This window comes from Magnolia sinica, chromosome 18, assembly GCF_029962835.1.
Source record: "Magnolia sinica isolate HGM2019 chromosome 18, MsV1, whole genome shotgun sequence".
In the NCBI taxonomy this organism is placed as follows: Eukaryota; Viridiplantae; Streptophyta; class Magnoliopsida; order Magnoliales; family Magnoliaceae; genus Magnolia; species Magnolia sinica.
The window spans coordinates 2,859,177-2,878,404 of record NC_080590.1 but is presented as its reverse complement, the minus strand read 5'-3'; the positions used below and the strand labels follow the sequence as shown (position 1 = coordinate 2,878,404).

Below are 19,228 nucleotides of genomic sequence, written 5' to 3'. Positions count from 1 at the left end.
GATAAGATACAATTCCTAAGGAATTTTGTGGTAAAGATCTCTAATTACTATGAGATTTTTAATAGATTGGTAAATATTAACTATAGTAAGAGATTGATTAATTAAAGTGCTTAATTAAGATTACATAGTAAAGAAAAATAGATTAATTATGGTAAGAGACTGATTAATTAAAATATTAAGTTTAAGGAGAAAGAAGAGAAGGAAAAAAAGAAATAAAGAAAAAAGAATAGCTTGATACTATAGCGAACTGTGATGGATGATACACAGGCGGTAAAAAGTTCTAAAAAATAAAATAAAATTGAACACGGGCATACAAATGGTCAAACTAAATTATGAAAACTATGATTTGCAGTTTAGATTATCATAAATAAGAAATCACTCCTTATTAAAGACATCCAACAGCCTAACTGGCTAAACCGTAAAAAAATAAAAATAAAAAAATCGTCGCCTGAGAGATTCGAACTCTCGCGGGGAAACCCCATGTACTTAGCAGGCACACGCCTTAACCACTCGGCCAAAGCGACTGAGATGTTTATGTTTCTCTAAATTCTAGTATGTGTATATAATCAAGGTAATTCAATTCTCAGCCTTTCCCAAATAAGCTGTGGCACTGACTTGTTACATGTGTAGGATATCTCAGCCATCAAAATGAGAGACTTCCAAGGTGATGAACCCTGATTTCCTATAGCTGTTGTAGGGAGCCCGTGCAAGAAAAAAGCTCCGAGGGCCTACCATGTAAGTATATACTCAGCTGGCAATGCTGGGAAAGGGAGGCCCACCACTGAAACCTTCTTTAGCCCACCAAAAGTTTTGGATAAGGCTGATATTTGATTTCCTATGGTACTTATCTAATGAACTAGTTCGATGGCATGTAAAACATCAAGAAGGTTTCTATGGCGAGCACATCCCCACCGTTCCCTGTGGTGTGGCTCACTATCTTGATTTAGCTAGTGTAAATGATGAACGAAGTAGATGTCTCACACATATCACAATGGGCATTGCATAGGGTTTTTTTTTGTTTTTTCGCAAGGGCTCGTAAGAAATTTTTTTGCCATTGTCATTGTCACCTGTCTAGACAGTGAGGCCGATGTATTCATTGGTTGGGAGGGAGACATCTGAAGGTTTGAGTCCTGCCATTGGTTGTCTCCTTCTTCTTCTTCTTATTTATTCATTTACTTTCAAAACTGTGGGGCCTGCCTATGAATCTATGGGCCTGATTTTCCAATGGTTAACATCCAACAGACATGATCCCAACGCGGCCCATTGGATTTTATTTCCAGAGTTCATTTTGCCTCTGTCAGGACTCAGTATCCAGCATGTGTGCCGTCGGCCATTGGGCCCACATGCTAAAGTGGCCCATATGGTTTGAAACACACAACACGGTGGACCATCATAAAATAAAACCCTCAGCATGGATCTAGTCTCCCAACCATTCAGCATGTGGGCCGAAGTATGCCTAAAAACATGCTTGTTCCTACCCATGTGTTTTTGCAAACATCAAGGATGCCACTGCATGGTGGAGATCTTCACATCAATAGTTTGTATTAAATCCTAGTCCCTACTTCCTAGGGAATAGGGTTACTTATATGGGCCAGATCCCGGTAGGTATGAGGTATATAATCAACATGGCTCTCAGAAGTGGAATCCTCTACAAATCGCAGCATGTTTTGTGCGGCACTTAAAAAAACCCAATTTCTGTGCGGCTTACCACATTCATTTGGTACATGGGACAAAATATCTTTGATGTAAGAGTTAGATAATCTCCTGTAATTCCTTATTTGATTGACTAAAAAGATGATATATGCCCATGAAAAATGAAAAGGAAGATATATGCGCGTGAAAATTGAAAAAGATAACCCTGTAAATAACCCACTCATGTGTCCTTTTTTTAATTAGGCCACGTCTGTAGTTAAAGACAACTCCCATTCAAATACTAGCTAGATACATGAGTCTCAATTGCTCTTGATGTGTCCTACTAAACAGCCTCACATGCAGCAATCAAATATGGGATGTGGGATCTCTAGTAGAAAGGGACACAAATCATGTGGTGTGGTTACCTGACCCTATGGAGCCCACAGCGATGTATTTGTTTTATACAGGTGGTCCATCCATTTTTGCGAGTTTATTTTCGAGCATGAGGCAGATCCAAAGCAACAGTGGGGATTGAACGTTTACCATTGAAAGCTTCTTCGGGCCATTATGTTTGTGTTTTTCAATCTTCCAGGTCTGGTTGACCTTTTAACCAGGTTGGATGGCAAATAAATATCATGGGGTGCCTAGGATAGGATAGTTTCAACGGTGATCGGCCATTGTCCCCATCGTTTCCTGTTGTGTGGGCCACGACAGAGTCCAGTCTCAGCCCAAACCCAGTCCAAACCGCGAGGCTCCTGTTGCCTGGACCTAGAGTAAACCATTCGAACCACGTGTGGCGGGAAGCCGGTAGAAAGTTTAAATTCGTAGACTCCCAACGGATAACGCGGATTTTCGTTCGCTCTCGTATGCTCCTCCGCATCTTGAATCCCCCAATAGAACGAGCCATGGCGTTTTCTTCTACCACGATTTCTCCAGTTTCCACCGTAAATCCCCAACATCTGCCTTTCGTTCTCCACAGGCTAGAATCCTGCAAATCCATGGATGAGCTCAAGCAAATTCACGCCTCCGTCGTCAAGACCAGACTCCTCCAAACCCAACTCGTCCTCAGCAAAATCCTCTCTTTCTGCGCTCTCTCCCCCTCCGGAAACCTCGACTATGCCCGCTCCGTCTTCACCCACATCGAAAACCCGAATCTGTACCTCTACAATGCGATCATCCGAGGCGTCTCGCATTGCAAGAGAAACCCGGAAGATTCCATATTGTTTTATCGAGAAATGTTCGACAAGGGGCTGTTTCCTGACAACTTCACCCTCCCTTTTCTTTTCAAGGCCTGTGCGCAGTCTCAGGCGTTGAGAGAAGGGGAGGAGATCCATGTCCATGCGATTAAGGCCGGGCTTGAATCGGATGTGTATGTGAAGAATACTTTGATGAGGATGTATGCTGTTTGTGGAGAAATCACCGCTGCGCAGAAGCTGTTCGATAGGATTCCTGGTCGGGATTTAGTTTCTTGGACTACATTGATTTCTGGGTATGCCAAGTTGGGTTTCTCAGGGGAAGCAATCCGGGTGTTCCTTGAGATGGTTGACGCGGATTTCAGAGCGGATGAAGTGACTATGGTGATAGTGCTTTCTGCTTGTGCTAAACTGGGAGATTTAGATTTGGGTAGGAGAATTCACAGGTATATTGATGATAATAACGTGAATTCGGATGTGTTTGTAGGGAATGCGTTGGTGGACATGTATCTGAAGTGTGGGGATGTCGATTTTGCGTATAAGGTGTTTGGAGATATGCCTGAAAGAAATGTGGTTTCTTGGAATTCTATGATCTTGGGACTAGTCCAGCAGGGAGAGTTCAAGGAGGCGTTGTCTGTGTTCCGACAGATGCAAGGGAGAGGTGTCAAACCAGATGATGTTACTTTAGTCGGCGTTCTCAACTCCTGTTCTCATATAGGGGCGCTCGAATTGGGTAAGTGGGTCCACATCTATATTGATAGGAATCGCATCAAGGCAGATGGCTTCATAGGAAATGCATTGGTAGATATGTATGCGAAGTGTGGGAGCATTGATCAAGCCTTGGGAGTATTTAATGGCATGAAATGCAGAGATGTCTACTCGTACACGGCTATGATAGTGGGGTTCGCTATGCATGGGAAAGGAGAGAGGGCATTGGATCTCTTCTGTGAGATGTCCAAGGTTGGGATAAAACCAGACGGGGTAACATTCGTTGGTGTCCTGTCAGCGTGTAGCCATGTGGGGTTAGTGGATGAGGGCCGTCAGCATTTTCAGGACATGTCCAGATTGTACAATCTTAGGCCACAGATTGAGCACTACGGATGTATGGTTGATCTACTGGGTCGAATAGGTCTAGTAGAAGAGGCGTATGAGTTTATTAGGACCATGCCGATTGAGCCAGATGCCTTTGTTTGGGGAGCTTTGTTAGGGGCGTGCAGGATCCATGGAAGAGTTCAGCTGGGTGAAAGCATTGCGAAACGACTCTTGGAATTAGAGCCAGAGCGTGATGGGGCATATGTACTAATGTCAAACATATACGCATCAGCCAACCGTTGGCGGGATGCAGTAAATGTGAGGAAGGTGATGAAGATGCAAAAGGTGAAGAAGACTCCTGGGTGCAGTATGATAGAACTGGACGGTGTGGTTCATGAATTCCGCATGGGAGACAAGTCACACTCTAGAACGAGAGAGATATACCAGATGTTGGATGAGATTGCTAGCCGTTTGAAAAATGAGGGTTATGTAGCGCATACAATGGATGTATTTCAGGATGTGGCCGCCGAGGAGAAGGAACTTGCATTGTGTCAGCATAGCGAGAGGTTGGCAATTGCCTTTGGATTAATCAGCACTAGCCCTGGGACACCATTGCGGATTGTGAAGAATCTTCGTATGTGTAGCGATTGCCACTCTGTAACGAAGTTCATCTCGAAGATTTTCGGCAGAGAAATAGTTGTAAGGGACCGCAATCGCTTCCATCATTTTAGAGGAGGATCATGTTCATGTGGAGATTTTTGGTGATGGTACAAGCTTCTTATGAGTCCTGACTGGACATAGCATGGCAAGTGATTTGTGAAAAGAGGGCAGCTGGTGCCATCCAAGCCATTGGACATGTAGCACTAGTGTAGCAATCTAGACCATTGATCTGGTAGGCCACCACGGTGATAGATCATACCCAAAAGGCCAAAAGGGATGGCATTGGACTATTCTAATAATCTGATCTATGGACTTGAAAAGGAGGGTTAGCTCAAAACCGCGCAACAGTCTACGTTCAACCAGCAAAACTCATAGCTAGATGGTCCAATCACTTTTAAAATTTCACCTTTATCAAATCCACCATATGGCCCACAAAATCGACAGTCTGGATCACTCAAAATGTCTCCCATAAACAGATATCAAGGGAAATAGGATTGCGTACTGAGTTGCTCCCTAGGCTTTGATCGTACTGAGTAAACTCTATTGGGCCCATCGTGAATGTATGCGGTTTATCGACGCTGCCTATCTGGTTTTTCACTTCAGTGTAAGGGTCAAGCCCAAAATTGAAGCATATCCAAGCTCAAGTAGACCACACCATACAAAAAAGTGGGAATAATGATTTTCACTGTTGAAACCTTGCAAAGGCCCATGGTGATGTTTATTTGTCATCCAACTTGTTCATAAGATCAGACAGACGTGAGTGAATGAAGGGAAACACAAATATAAGCTTGATCCAAAACTTGTGTGGCCCTCAAGAATTTCTCAACGGTAGATGTTCAATTCACACCATTTTCCTATAGTTTGGTCCACTTGAGCTTTGGATATGCTTCATTTTTGGGCTCAAGGCCTAAAATTATCCGTTAAAATGAATGGACAGGAGTGGATAAAATACATAAATCAAGGTGGAACCCAAAGAGTTTACTCAGCACGCAATCCAAATCTATATCCCACTCCTGATATGGTGATTTGCGAAAATTGCCTAAAGCTTGTTTTTTTTTTTGGGCAGTTTTGGTCCAAACTCCTCTCACACGTAACTAGATGCTATGTGGTGGTAGTACAACTAATAATCTGCACGCCGTCCACCTATCCAACAAGTTGGCCCTACCATGACAAAAATCGGGCCAATCAACATCACGTGGACCATGCATGGAGTGGTCTACATGATGATTGGTTGGAATTATGTTTGCAGTACACATTCTTCAAGGTGGGACTAATATTTCGGACAGGTTGGTTCAGTACCAGTCTTTTGCCAGCCCTACGGTTTAAACCGGGTCCGATCCAACCGCCCAGTTAGCTGTGTACATCCCTGCTATCCAAACCCACCTTGTAAGTGCATGAATAGTGCTATCAACTGCTGGGCCAAGGCCGACTGACCCCAGCTAGCAAAGTATCACAGAGGCCTGAGTCAGGCCTGCTTTTGTGTGAGATCTGGGTTGTTCATTGGGTGCACCGTTCATTGCTGAAATCGATAAATCTGCCTTTGAATCCTCAAATGGGCTGGACTGATAGGTTTTTAGGTAAAAGTCCTAGCCTAGAACTATAAAAATGGACCTAACTTTTATGATCTGACTTGACTCTTGGGCCTTATATTTCAACCCAAGCCCGAAACCTGACAGGCTAGCCCTGCCCTGGTTCCCACTGGCAGCCCTCTCAGCAACTGCCAGAAGTCGTTGTATATCTATATTCAATTATTTGGAATGGTCTACCTGAGATGTTGATCTGTTTGATTTTTGCGCTCATCACTTAAAATGATCTGGAAAAACGGATGGACGGCATGGATATAGCATACATACATCATGGGGGTCTCAGGAGATCTGATTTTGAGGTGTCCCACCTGGGTAGGCCTGATTTTTACATCAACTAATAATCATACTGGTTCTAACCTTTTGCACGGCTCAGATATACTGCAAATGTGACAAATTGGCGGGAAAAAAAATGCAGTATGGTAAGTTTATGTTACTGAGCCGCTCCTTATCCTTGTTTTTGTATCTTCTTTCGTGGAAGCGGATTTCCTAGTCACCGAATCACCATGATATCCCAGGTGACCTCATGCGGCCGGATTTGATTGGGGTACATCACGCGGTTGAGATGTCCCAGTGAGTACGTCCTAGATGGAACAAGTTTCAAACGTGGACAAACCAAAATCCCCCACGCCCACCAGCAATCTGCTACCCTCTTGAATTCGTGCGATCGGAGGCATTACAAAACAATACATCGCAACTCATTCCTTTGAATTTGGATAATCTTTCAGTGATCCGAACCGTTTATATGATAAGTACGTGGATGTGCAACAAATAAATTCTTTCGATTTTAATATTTGAAACCTTCCATAATTTCTCTCCTTTACTTTGAACATGGACGATCATGATATAAATCAAGTGGACAAAATATTTATTCAGAGAGGATTTTTATACATCCTATATCTAAGTTGAGTCCTGTCAAATGAACGGTTTGGATCCTTTAAATAAGAAAGTTCCAACTACAACTGATGGATTCCCCAACACGTCGGATGTGATGTATCATACCTCACAAGGTAGTATATGATCATCGTCGGGAGGATAGATGTTTGCAATCCTCATCGTACTCGATCCTAAAAAAATATTCTCCATCGTACGATCCTAACCGTTAGATAGGATGGCTGCGCGATTCTCTTAAAGATGCTGGGCGCTACATTCGTTCAAGTGGAATAAACAGCTTCATGTGGGTGAAATCCACCACGTACATCAAGCGCTCCACCCAGCGTAATTGAGTCCAAAAATCAGTCTGATCCAACACTCAGCTGTGCTAAACCACGGGAAACAGTAGAGATGGGAAGTCCCACCTTTAAAATCATCCAGTTGTTTGTGTGTTTCGTGTGTACATGCCGTCTAAAATGTACTTTGTGGTGTGGACCACATAACCGTTGTATTTGACTTACTCTTTAAGATCAATAATGAAAATATGACAGACCACCTAATGGACAGAGTGGATCTGATGCATCTTGGTACCAGTTAGCAATTAGCCTGTGGAAGTCAGCCCACGCAAAGGAGCCTTGCGCAGCCCTAAATGCTGGGGTAATGTCCATCCACGCTGCGTCCTATCATGTAGGCCTGTACTATTCAAATCAGTGGGCCGCGTCAAAAAGTTGCGTGGGGAGGGATTGGGTACTACCTTACCCAGTACCTGGCCAGAGAACGAACGGCCCTGTTAAGGGATCTATTGGTCCCACTGTCATGTATGTGTTTTATCTAAGCCATCCATCCAATTTGAAAAATCATTTTAGTTGATTATCTTAAAAATTGAGACAAATCGGATTCTCAAGTCGACCACACCAAAGTAAACCATAATGATTGAATGTCTATTGCTTTAAACCTCTTAAGGGCTACGGAAGTTTTGGATCAAGTTGATATTTATATTTTCATTCATCTATGCCTAATGTGATCTTATGAACAGGTTCGATGGAAAATAAACATTCCGGTGGGCTCGGGAAAGGTTTTAACGGTGGGGATCAATGAAACCACTGCTTCCCGTGATGTGATCCCGACGAGCCTATAACATTCCCGTGGGCTGTAGGAAGGTTATATCTTCTTTCTTTGTGGCCAACGCCCAAAAATGATTTTTCAAAATGGAAGCACGTCTTTGGATATGACACATATAATGCGGTGTGACTCATGGAGTCTCTGTCAGGACCGTCCGTCTGGACGCGGATTGCGTACTACCCCCGCCCGTCCCTAGCTCCGAACGGGCAGTTCTTTGGGCAGGCCCACCGTGATGTATCTTTACATCCAAGCCGTCTATCCCTTTTCTTAGATTATTTTAAGGCATGAGCAAAAAAATGAGACAGATCCAATGCTCAAGTGGACCACACCACAGATGACTCTTACATTTAATGCTTGTGGATTTTAATGCAACTAAGCTTGTTATTTGGTGTGGTCGACTTGAGGTTGGATCTGCCTCATTTTTGTGCTCATGCCTGAAAATAATCTGAGGAAACGGATTAACGGCTTAGATGTACAGATACATCACGGTGGGCCCGCCCACAGAACTGCCCGTTCGGAGCTAGGGACGGGCGGGGGTAATACGCAATCCGCGTCCCGTCCGTCTCCACTCAGGTTCATGCCTAATCCGCGCCGAGCTCCGTGGCGTGCCACACAGCACCCACATCGGTGATGTGTTTACGTCACCAAGTTAAGTGCCCCTACGTGATGGATTTATTATATCCCAACCTACCGTTCATTGCAAGAGATTGTTTCAGCGCTCGAATCCAAAAACAGTCGGATAGAAAGCTAAAGCAGGCTAGACTACATAAATCAGTGAAGATTGAACCTCTACCGTTGGAAGCTTATTAGAGTTACGGAAGTTTTGAATTAATCTGATATTTGTTTAATACAATCTGATGCAAGTCTGTGTGACCTTATGAGCAGAATCGATGGCAAATAAAGGTCACGGTGGATTCTAGGAAAGTTTCAACTGTGATAATCATTGTCCCTACTGATTTACATGGTGAGGCTCTTGAGCTTTATAGGTCTCTCGGTTTTTTATCACATCTTAAAATGATCTCTCGAAATGAATGGGCGGTGTACATAACATATACATCAGTGTGCGCCCCGTAGATATTGGCGATGTAAACAGACCACGTGTTGTGTGGCACGCTCCGTCTTAAAAAGGAGTCGGGATCCACTGTCATCAGGTCAACAGAGAATTCCTGTTACCCTATGGCGTCCGAAGCTGTTTTTTAATTTTTTTATTTTTTTAGTGAGTGGTGACGTGGACCAATGAGAATTAGGGTATCAGGATTTCTCTCCTGAGCTGATAACAGAGGATCCGGACTCCTTAAAAAGTGAAAGCCGAGGATGGATTACATGTCCTCGTCAGAGGATCATATAAATTCTTCGGCAAAATCTACCCAATCAAAGCTGACATCCGTGGCGTGAAAAAAAGAAGATAAAGCAGTGGATGCCGAGGCGGATATCCAATGTCCTTATCTGTTTATGTAAGAAAAACGTGTAGCAGATTAGCTATGGCTCCCTCCTGTCCTAAGATATTTTGATTGTATATACACGCCGTCCATTTCTACATCATTTAGGGCCTGTTTGGCCGGGCAGATTGGATGGGATTGGATGGTATTAGAGTGGATTGTACGGATTTCAAATTAATGATAGCTGCGTCGGTGAATTAGTGCAAGATATATGGGATTGTTATATCGGGTCTGTTTGGCAACCCCCCTAATCCTGGGATTAAACCTTCGAATTCCTTTCAATCCTTAGAACCAAACAAGTCCCAGGCAATTTTGAAGAGAGTAGGGTAGATTGGATAAAGGTAACGATGGTGATGTCAGTGGATTATCTTAACATCCATGGGATTGCTATATCCCAAGATGGATCCCGTGTCTGTTTGTCACGCCTGCCAATCCCATGATCTATCTTCTAATCCCATCCAATCTGCCCGGCCAAACAGGCCCTTAAGTACATGGTACCAAAGATGTAGCATATACAAACCTGAGTTCACCGTGCTATAAAAAAAAATGGTGGCTCAACGCTACTCCTGAAAAAACTTCCTATGTGCTACAGTAATGTTTATTTGTCATCTAACCTATTCATAAGACATAAACTTCTATTAATAGAAAAAACAAATATTAGATTGCTCAAAAACATTTTATGGCACGGAAAAAGACTTTAGTTCCCAATATTTACAATTTCCTATAATATGGTTCACCAAATTTTCGAATATGCTTCATTTTTTTGCTGATGTTCTAAAATGTGATTTGGCAAAACGAATCTACAACATAAATATAGAATATATATATATACATGTCGGTCCGATGGTAGGAGCCGCACCTTAATGGATGCATTTTGGCCACCGACTACACCTGGTTGGCAGGCACCAGAAATAGCTGTCTTCGCACTATTTTAAGTCTAATTAAACTGACAAAAACTTGGAAACCACCTGCACAGTTGATTTGAATCAAGTTTTGAAACTTTCATAGGCTTAATTTAATTTTATTTTTCAACAAAAGCACTTACACCACTGTGGGATTTTACTCAGCCAGAGTGTTGAAATTCTTGTGAGTCTACCACGGGGCATTAACAAGGACCAGACGTTATTTCTTACCACTTTGGCCTCGTTGGAGAAAACGTAGACAGTAAAAAGAACCGTGTGGGTTAACATGGTAACCTGTGGGAGTATCGGTTTTTCCAAATAAATAATTTTATAATTATAAAATAATAAATAAATAACTACTAATAAAATACAACTAACTCAAATCGTGGACATTTACTGGACGGTTGAAAACACAAACATTCAATGATCCTAATTTAACATGCATCCGCAAATCAAAAGATAAGGTTGCTCAAACAATATCATTTTAGAGATGAAATTTACGGTTGGAGGGTTCCACAATCTAATTAGCTTAACTGGTATTAATATATGCCACGTGTAGAATTTTAAAGGGATACGGATTGCCTATTGTTTATGCTTTGATTTGACTCCGTGGAATGAGTCAAATCATGATTTCACGTTGCAAAGAAATTTTGATGAGAAACAAACAAAAAATTTCTTCAACCGTCCTGACATGGGAAGAAAATTAGAATTCTAAAAATTATGAGCAACCCAAAACAGATAAATCTAGCTAGCTACAACAATGATACATGTGTCATGTATCTCACACATGTAGCAAATCTAACTAATTATTTGAACAACGCAGACATGGCTTAAAATTAGTCAAATTAAACCGTCAAAATTTTGGTAATCAATGTAAATGAAATATGAACAAAGAATTAGGATTATTTGATTATCCAAGAGTCGGATTGATGAACATACATTATATGGTTGAAGGTGACACTAAAGTAATGCCATGATTCGACCGATTTTTTAAACGGCGCGCTGAAGAGAAATTTAGGGATTCAATTAGGAATTCAGATAAGTTATTGCATTCAGTTTGAATAAGTCCTAGTCTTTAGGGTACTTGCTTAGTGTTTCTAGTTGCACTTATCACGTTGATTAGTTATAAATGTGAGCTATTTTCTCTCATTCTGTTAAACTTGTAAAGGCTATTATAAGCCTAGAATGCTCAATAAGATTATGTCATTTCCAGAACTGTTGTGTATTATTAATTTCTGTATTTCGATTCTTAACACATGCGTCACGGTGTCAAATGAAAACTTGGGAAAATTTGCCCAAGTTGTGTTAGGCTTTCAACCCAGTACGTCTACACCAGTTTTGGCTACGTGCAACTCGAAAAACAGGTAGACTGGAGCCAGTCCCGAGTTGACCAGGACGAGTCAGCCAACCTGCTAAAACACGTTTCATACAGCTGCATACAACACACAAGCTTTATGGTGCCCACCATGTTCTATATATTAATCTGCTCCGTCCATCAAGTGGAAATGATGCTTGTGTTAACTACAGATACAAAAGATAAGCCTGATGAACGTTAATTTCAGACCAGGCTGATTTTTGTATTTTTTATATTTCATATATATTTTTTTTTTATATTCACTTCATCGTGGTGAAATATAATTCAAAAGATGCGCTGCGGTTACCCCCCACAAACATGTGGTTAGCATTCTATGACCATTGTTCTCCTGGTGTGTGGGCCACTTTAGTTGGAGATCTGACTGATTTTTAGTCACAGGATGTAGAATCGATAGAGAACCTGACTGGTTTTTTACACGTAAAACTAGTGGGGCCCATAAAACTCGGGTGTTTTACATGGTGTTGCAGAGGATTCCGTCCGTTTGGTTGTTAGATTTTATATTTCTTGATTCCACAATACTCAGTTATCCACAGCACAAGTGGCAGACAGATGCCTCGATTAGGGCTGTCCATCCCTCTCTCATGTTTTGAAAATCACACCTATCACACAACCAAATCCGTCGTCGTCTGTCCTCACTTACTCTTGCAGAATCTCTGACCTCTGTACTGTATCTACTTTGTAGGACGCCACTGATAAGATCTTTATTTTGAACTACTTTCCATTTACAGTAATGTCACGAAGACGGACAGTACAAAATGATATATATACCCCGGGAACTTGTGATCAACCGTATTCCACTACATTGCCCTAGTACATTATGTTACTGATCATCTAGCTTTCTATCATACACAAACGAGGTCCATTGTGAAAGCCACCACACTACGCCAAAATTGCGACTTTACGACGGACCAAAGCCGTCGTAAAACCAAATATACGACGGATTTCGTCCGTCGCTTGGTCCGTCGCTGTTTACTGGGTCGTTTTTCTTTTTCGACGGATAAAATCCGTCGTCTAATATGCGACGGATAAGGTCCGTCGCATCGTAGCGACGGATAAGATCCGTCGTAAAAAATAAAAATGTCACAAAAAATGAAAAAAGAAAGCGTCGTAATTAAAAATATTTACGTCGTAATTAAAAATATTTACGACGGATAAGGTCCGTCGCTAATATGAGGAGAACGACGGACCCACATCCGTCGTTGATTTTCAACTCGTTTAGAAATTTGCGACGGATTTGGTCCGTCGCTAAAATATCTGTAAATTAAAAAAAATCAATTAAATAAAAATATCATCAAATTTGTTTTTGGAATCTTACACCTGATAGTCATTCAAAAATAATTCATGCGATTGTTTAATAAGAATTTTATTCACAAAATAAATCCTATTCATCAAACTAAAAGGTCCAGTCATACTGAAAATAGACTCCCAAAGCATTATATGATACCTCATGTGAAAAATATATGCACATAAATGGAATCATATTTGGAATCCACTAAATATGATACCTCATATAACAACATATAACCATTGACTTGCAAAAGCCTGCAACTCCCTAATGAAATTTAATATATACTTGCATACTTCTAGGAGATAGGAGCTTTTGATGGGACGCTTCTTTCTTCTAGCTTGAATCCATAGCTTTGTCTACCATGGGAACATATTCATCAAACTCTGAGAACCCTGCCCTTCCAAATTAGAGAAGCATGTCAAAAACAACTGCTAGACATTGTCACAGTATTTCTAGAAGACGGAACATTAATTGCTTAAATACAAATAGAAGAACAGCCTCATTGAGAGTACATGAATCTTTGAAGTGGTTTTTCTATCGATAAAAGACTACACTGTCCTCCACAGCAACCTAAAACCAGGGCCAGCATTGATGATAAACATTCGGCACAATGTCTGTACAAGAGCAAGTCCAATGTTACAGGCAAGCACTATCTAGATGCACATTTCCATTAACAACTCGAATTCCTATTTAATTTCTGGTCTGAACCAAATAATGATTATAAGTGACATCAGGACTCCATACTCAATTAAGACTGCAATTTCTAATACAATTCTGCTTTATAAAACAATGTATATGGAAAGATGTTGGGCAAATCAAGACATACAGATTTCTTTTCTCGGCAATATCTGTTGGTGACTTCCTGAAAGCATGCCAAGGCCTACACAAATACAATTCTAGCAAATCAATCATGGTGGGTGTACATATCAATTCCCAAACAAGAATTAGGAACAGAGCACAACAGAGAAAATCAAGATTGGAAAACCTGAAGTCTCGTCTGTCTGAGATGTCCGACATCTGAGACTGTAAGTTACTGAAATTTAGACTCCCAAGCCTTGAAGTAGACTCTGATTCTGCAACTAAAATCAATAGAAGATAAAAGAATAAGAGGAAAATTTTGGATGGGATAAAGACAAATAGGAAGAAAAATCAATGAAATCAATGCATACCAGATAAGCTTTTTCTGAAGGATGGTGGGGTAGCTGAAGAAGTCAAGGTTCTCTCAAATTCCACTGTTATTTCTTGCAAGAAAGAAATACTAGATATAAGAGGGAAAGCTTGGATGAGGATAAAGACACAAACTTCATCCAAAATCACCCCAAGTTTCTTGGGTGGGGTTATCAAATCCAGAAGTTGCTCAGGCTTTAGATACCATGTGTGTGGAACCCACAGTTGAGCGATCCAAACTGTTGATATGATGGGCTGCTCTTTCATCCCCCATCTCCCAAAAAGTCTTCAAGATTGGAAGACCCTATCCACCCAATCTTTGGCTCTCTTTTCCATTGAAACTGGTCCTATATTTTTTTCTCAACTGTTCATCTCTAGGCAATCAACTGATTTTTACTATCTTAAAAGGTGGAAGATTTTTGGGAGCATGGTCCATCCACTGCAGGCTCAACATCTCAATGGCCTAGATCACCAGACAACAGGCCCACACACAAGGAATTGAAATCCTCAGTAAAATCCACATTTCCTGAGGCTCAACATTCCATAATTCCTCACATAAAATGCCATTCTTACATCCCAAGTTAAAGCTTAAAAGGACATTAATTCCTCACATAAAATGCCATTCTTACATCCCAAGTTAAAGCTTAAAAGGATATTGAATTACCTAAGTTCAAAAAGCTATCTACAATATTCTCCTTTGTTGTTTTCATTTACAATGGGTAGTTATTTTTTTAGTGTTGTCTTTTTCTCTGTTCGTTTCCTTGAATATGAAGTCTCAGCTAAAAGAAATGGGCTGCAATAAATTGATATTGGGACCATCTTGGCAGCATTGACATAGATTTCTCATAAAGATATTCCGTATGAGTTGAGTGAGTAGTTCTTGTGCCATCTGTTTTGACAGAGAAATTCAGATGTCTCTATCTTCCATTGAAATACCTTATCCACCACTAAAAATCAATGCAATTTTTAAATTCTCGAATTAATAAATCATTAGGTAAACTTGCCCGAAAAAATTTCAAATGTTGGGTACTGATTTCCTTAGAAAACCAACATGAATTATGGATCTAGCAGAGGGGCATTTGGAAAATTTAGCGCATTCTTGAATTGAAGGGAAAAGGCAGTTTTGTAATCTGCAAGAGAGCTTGGTAATTTCTGCGAAATACAAAATAAAGCATGCAGTAAAAAATTTAAAAAAAAAAAATTGGTAAAAGGATTTAAGAGATTTGGTTGGATTTAAAAGGTAAAGAGATGCTTATTACTTACCGGAAGAATCGAATGAATCTTCGTCGGTTTGGCTTATGGTCTTCTCTTTGGATGAAAATATTCTTGGAAGAAAAGACTGCAAGCATCATGTATAAAAAAAATAATTAATTAAAAAAAAAACCCACTGTTTCAAAATGAAAATAAAAGAAGCAGACGAGATTCTTCTTCCACCAACCAAGAAATGTTCCAGAAAATTGGATTCTCAGGAATTAGAATCTAAGAAAAACAAAAGCCCTCTGAAATTAGAATCTAACAAACAATAGAGGATATACCTTCCTGAAGGTCATCTCTAAAATCTCTCCTCCTTTCAATGGAGAATGAAAAGTCTAAACTTTAAATACAAACAGACACCCCAAAACTTGAAACCTGCTATTCATGCATAGAAGATTCAGAAGAAGAATTTCCAATGAAGAGATGGGAATTGGAGAACACCCAATTTGAACAAGTTACTTCTAACTGGAAAATACGAGAAAAAAGAAAGGGAATCCTTTCAGTGCCTCTAGATTACAAGCCCTGCAACCACAAGGCATTAAGAGGAAAAAAAACCATTCAAAAAGACCAAATAAAATTATAAATGCAATAGATTTCACAAACTTCACAGCATAGACAACAACTCAAACCAATTACATAAAGTAGGAAAATGATGTGTATATATACATTCATGAAAGAAAATCCAGTTCCACCAATCATAAAATGCTCCAAACTGCTTATTTTGAAATGGATAAACAATTTTGGAAGATGTGGTTGGCTGGTTGCAACTGGATATTTGGTGCAGATTCTGTTTGGTAGTTTATGGAGCTATTACTTTATATAAATAAACTAGTAAAATGCATGTGTTGCACATGTGAGTATATCTTCATAATTACATGGACTAATGTTGTTGATTAGCTTAATACCGACAATTAAAAAAATCAATTCAATGTAATAATATGTAGAGTACTAATGGGAAGGGGAAGAGCTCGTCCACCGCTCAAGTGATGTACATGTGCAGAAATTTAGAGCTTATAATTGTTGACTCCATTTTGAATAGAGATTGCATTAACTCCAATCAAATAAACTTCAGTCATAGAATTTAGACCTTCACCATTTTAACTTGAACCATTCTTTTGACAATGAGCACTAACTGAAAGAAATGACTAAAATTATTCAAACCAAAAATAGAACATAACGAGCCCCATGGGGACATTAAATGGAAAAAGGAAAATTCCATACACGAGCCTGATTTTTCTTCATTTTTCCTCGAGACATCGCAGCACCATCTCTGCAAAGATTTGTTGCCTGAAAATGTGAAACAATAGTGCTATGATATTGCCAATGTTTTTGTATTAGATTGTCATGTTGCTGGTATGCTAAACTCAAGAGTCAAGACCTTCCTTTTCTTCATAAGTTGTATGATAAGCTTTATATCTATTAGATTTTCCAAGGCCACAGGCATGTATAGGAGAGCCATCTACAAGCTGGGGACACATGTAAAGACTACACATGGTGAACAACCAAGCTGACCATCTGGTGTGCCCCACTGCATAACCACCATCTCCTAAAAATCAGACCGGTCCACTCATCCAGTAACAGGGTATGAAATGAATAGATAGCTGAAAGAACTTGTTTCAGAAGTCCATTTGTTTTGTACACTGGCCCACCTGATGAATTCACTGGCCTCATTATTGGGCCCTGGGAATCCATGCCATGGGCCTACCTGAGAGACGGGTCAGATCTTGCAGTGTTCCACCATGGGCAGGGCTATACACCCCAAACCTCTATATTCAACTAAAATCAGGTAGGCCATGACTGTCCATGCCAGATCCTCTATAGGTTTTTAAGAGAAAAAGATACATCTAACATACTTTTGTTCGGTGTGTTTTGGACCAGGACAAGAGTATTTCAGATATCCATCCCAAGGGACCTTTTTAAGACCAGCTCGAATAGATATTATGTCCCTGACTGCAACAAGAGCCATTTTATCAGACAAAAGGTTATTCCAATTGCAAGAAAGAACCAACATAGACTTTCTTTTAGAGATTAGAACAAAGAGTGACAAATGCCCAGGATCATCTCATAGGAATTGCAAGGCAGTAAAAATTACCTTTCTGCAAATTCTATTGGCGTCTTGCCAGGTTTTAGATTTTGAAGTTCCAAGTAGCACACATCACAAACAACAGCCCATGATATCATAAGATGGAGCAAATGCATTGTAAATGATTGCCTGCAAACAAATAGCTCAATGAAAGACAATAAGAATGCAGAATATAGATTTAACATGGACAACCTAAATAACTGCTTGTTCGGCTAATTTCATTGATCCTTGTGTTTTGAAGATCCATACCTATTTGGTTTTGAAAATCAGTTACAGTATAGCCGCATTGGCCATGCCCATTATGTAATGTAGCATTTAACCAGTCCATTTCAAAAACAATGGGCCCATATCAATGCCGACCGGAACCATGGCCCAATGAGAAGAAAAGAGAGAGCAATGACAGATGGAATGGATTTTGGAATAAAAACAGGGATTTTGAGAGAAGCTCACCCACGGCATGCCTGAAATCCTTCAAAGATTCGGAGCTCACCCACCGGCGGAAGAAGAAAATGAAAAACCAAGCAGAGGGGATTTGGAAAACCCTCTTCTGAAATGAGATATTTGTTTCAAATCCGCAAACTGTGAGTTTTCCATAATTTAACACATCAATTACATTAATACCCATACATTTAAGGGACCGTTTAATGAATGATTAATATAATTTTATATACAAAAAAAGTATAAATATTAACCATTAACAACTAGACCCATTATTTAGATGGTCTGGATAATTCTATAGCATTACCACTATTAATATGAATGAGTCACCACTGTTTTACATCAAACACAAAACTCACATATTGTCTCAGTAGATATGTAACGTCACTTGGGCTTTCCATCTGATAGTGCTCTACGGCCCCCACCATGATTTATATATTTTAATCCATGCCGTCCATCCACTTCTCCATATCATTTTAGGGTTAATCCCAAAAAATGAGATCGATATAAATCTCAAGTGGACCACACCACGGGAAAACAATTAAGATTGAATGTCCGCCATTAAAAGCCAGACCTTTGGCTACGTCCACCAACAAATGAGCTCCATATAAATCTGTGTTATATCCACACCGTCCATCCATTTTGAGATATCATTTTAAGTCATGAGCCAAAGAATTAGGCAGATAAAAATCTGTAGTGGACCCCACCACAGAAAACAGCAGGGAGAGTGATTCCCACCGTTGAAACTATATTAAGGCCCATCATAATGTTTATTTAAAATCCAACCTGTTCAAATGTTTTTAAAAAAAAGAAGAAAAAAAAAGAAGACATGAAATAAGGGAAAACACAAATATTAGCTTCATCTAAAACTTTTGTGGCCTTTAGAAGTTTTTAACAGTGGGCATCACTGTCCCACAGTTTTTTTGTGTTGGGGTCCACTGGAGCTTTGGATTTAACTCATTCTTTAAATATTGCACTAAAATGATCTCTCCAAATGGATGGAAGGTGTGGATACAAAACATACATCATGGTGGGACCCACGGAACTTGCTGACATCACTTTTGTAGCTAGTCTCACTACTCCCCCCTGTGGGCCCCACCATGATGTATGTATTTTATCCATTATGTTCATCCATTTTTAAAGATCATTTTAGGGATTTATTCCAAAAATGAGAGGTATATGAATCT

The 19,228-nt window shown here is 40.1% G+C and overlaps 2 protein-coding genes and 1 non-coding gene across 4 annotated transcripts; 1 reads left to right on the top strand and 2 right to left on the bottom strand.

The window, feature by feature from the left end:
- Positions 1-442: 442 nt before the first annotated feature.
- Positions 443-524, bottom strand: TRNAS-GCU (transfer RNA serine (anticodon GCU)). The gene has a single exon. It is a non-coding gene; the product is annotated as a tRNA-Ser (tRNA).
- Positions 525-2,372: 1,848 nt separating this feature from the next.
- On the top strand, positions 2,373-4,666 carry LOC131233427 (pentatricopeptide repeat-containing protein At1g08070, chloroplastic-like). Its single transcript, XM_058230124.1, has one exon. The coding sequence runs from the start codon at positions 2,499-2,501 to the stop codon at positions 4,620-4,622; it is 2,124 nt and encodes a 707-aa protein (XP_058086107.1). The 5' UTR covers positions 2,373-2,498; the 3' UTR covers positions 4,623-4,666.
- An 8,782-nt stretch (positions 4,667-13,448) lies between these two features.
- LOC131233435 (uncharacterized) lies at positions 13,449-16,033 on the bottom strand. 2 transcript variants are annotated; one of them, XM_058230141.1, is made up of 6 exons: positions 15,802-16,033; positions 15,530-15,605; positions 14,269-14,331; positions 14,085-14,178; positions 13,654-13,713; positions 13,449-13,551 (listed from the first exon to the last, which is right to left on the bottom strand). In XM_058230141.1, exons 1-6 carry the CDS (start codon positions 15,814-15,816, stop codon positions 13,518-13,520), a joined length of 342 nt encoding a protein of 113 aa, XP_058086124.1. In that variant the 5' UTR covers positions 15,817-16,033; the 3' UTR covers positions 13,449-13,517. The 2 variants fall into 2 exon arrangements, with proteins under 2 accessions (XP_058086124.1, XP_058086125.1); XM_058230142.1 differs by lacking the exon at positions 14,269-14,331.
- Positions 16,034-19,228: the final 3,195 nt, after the last annotated feature.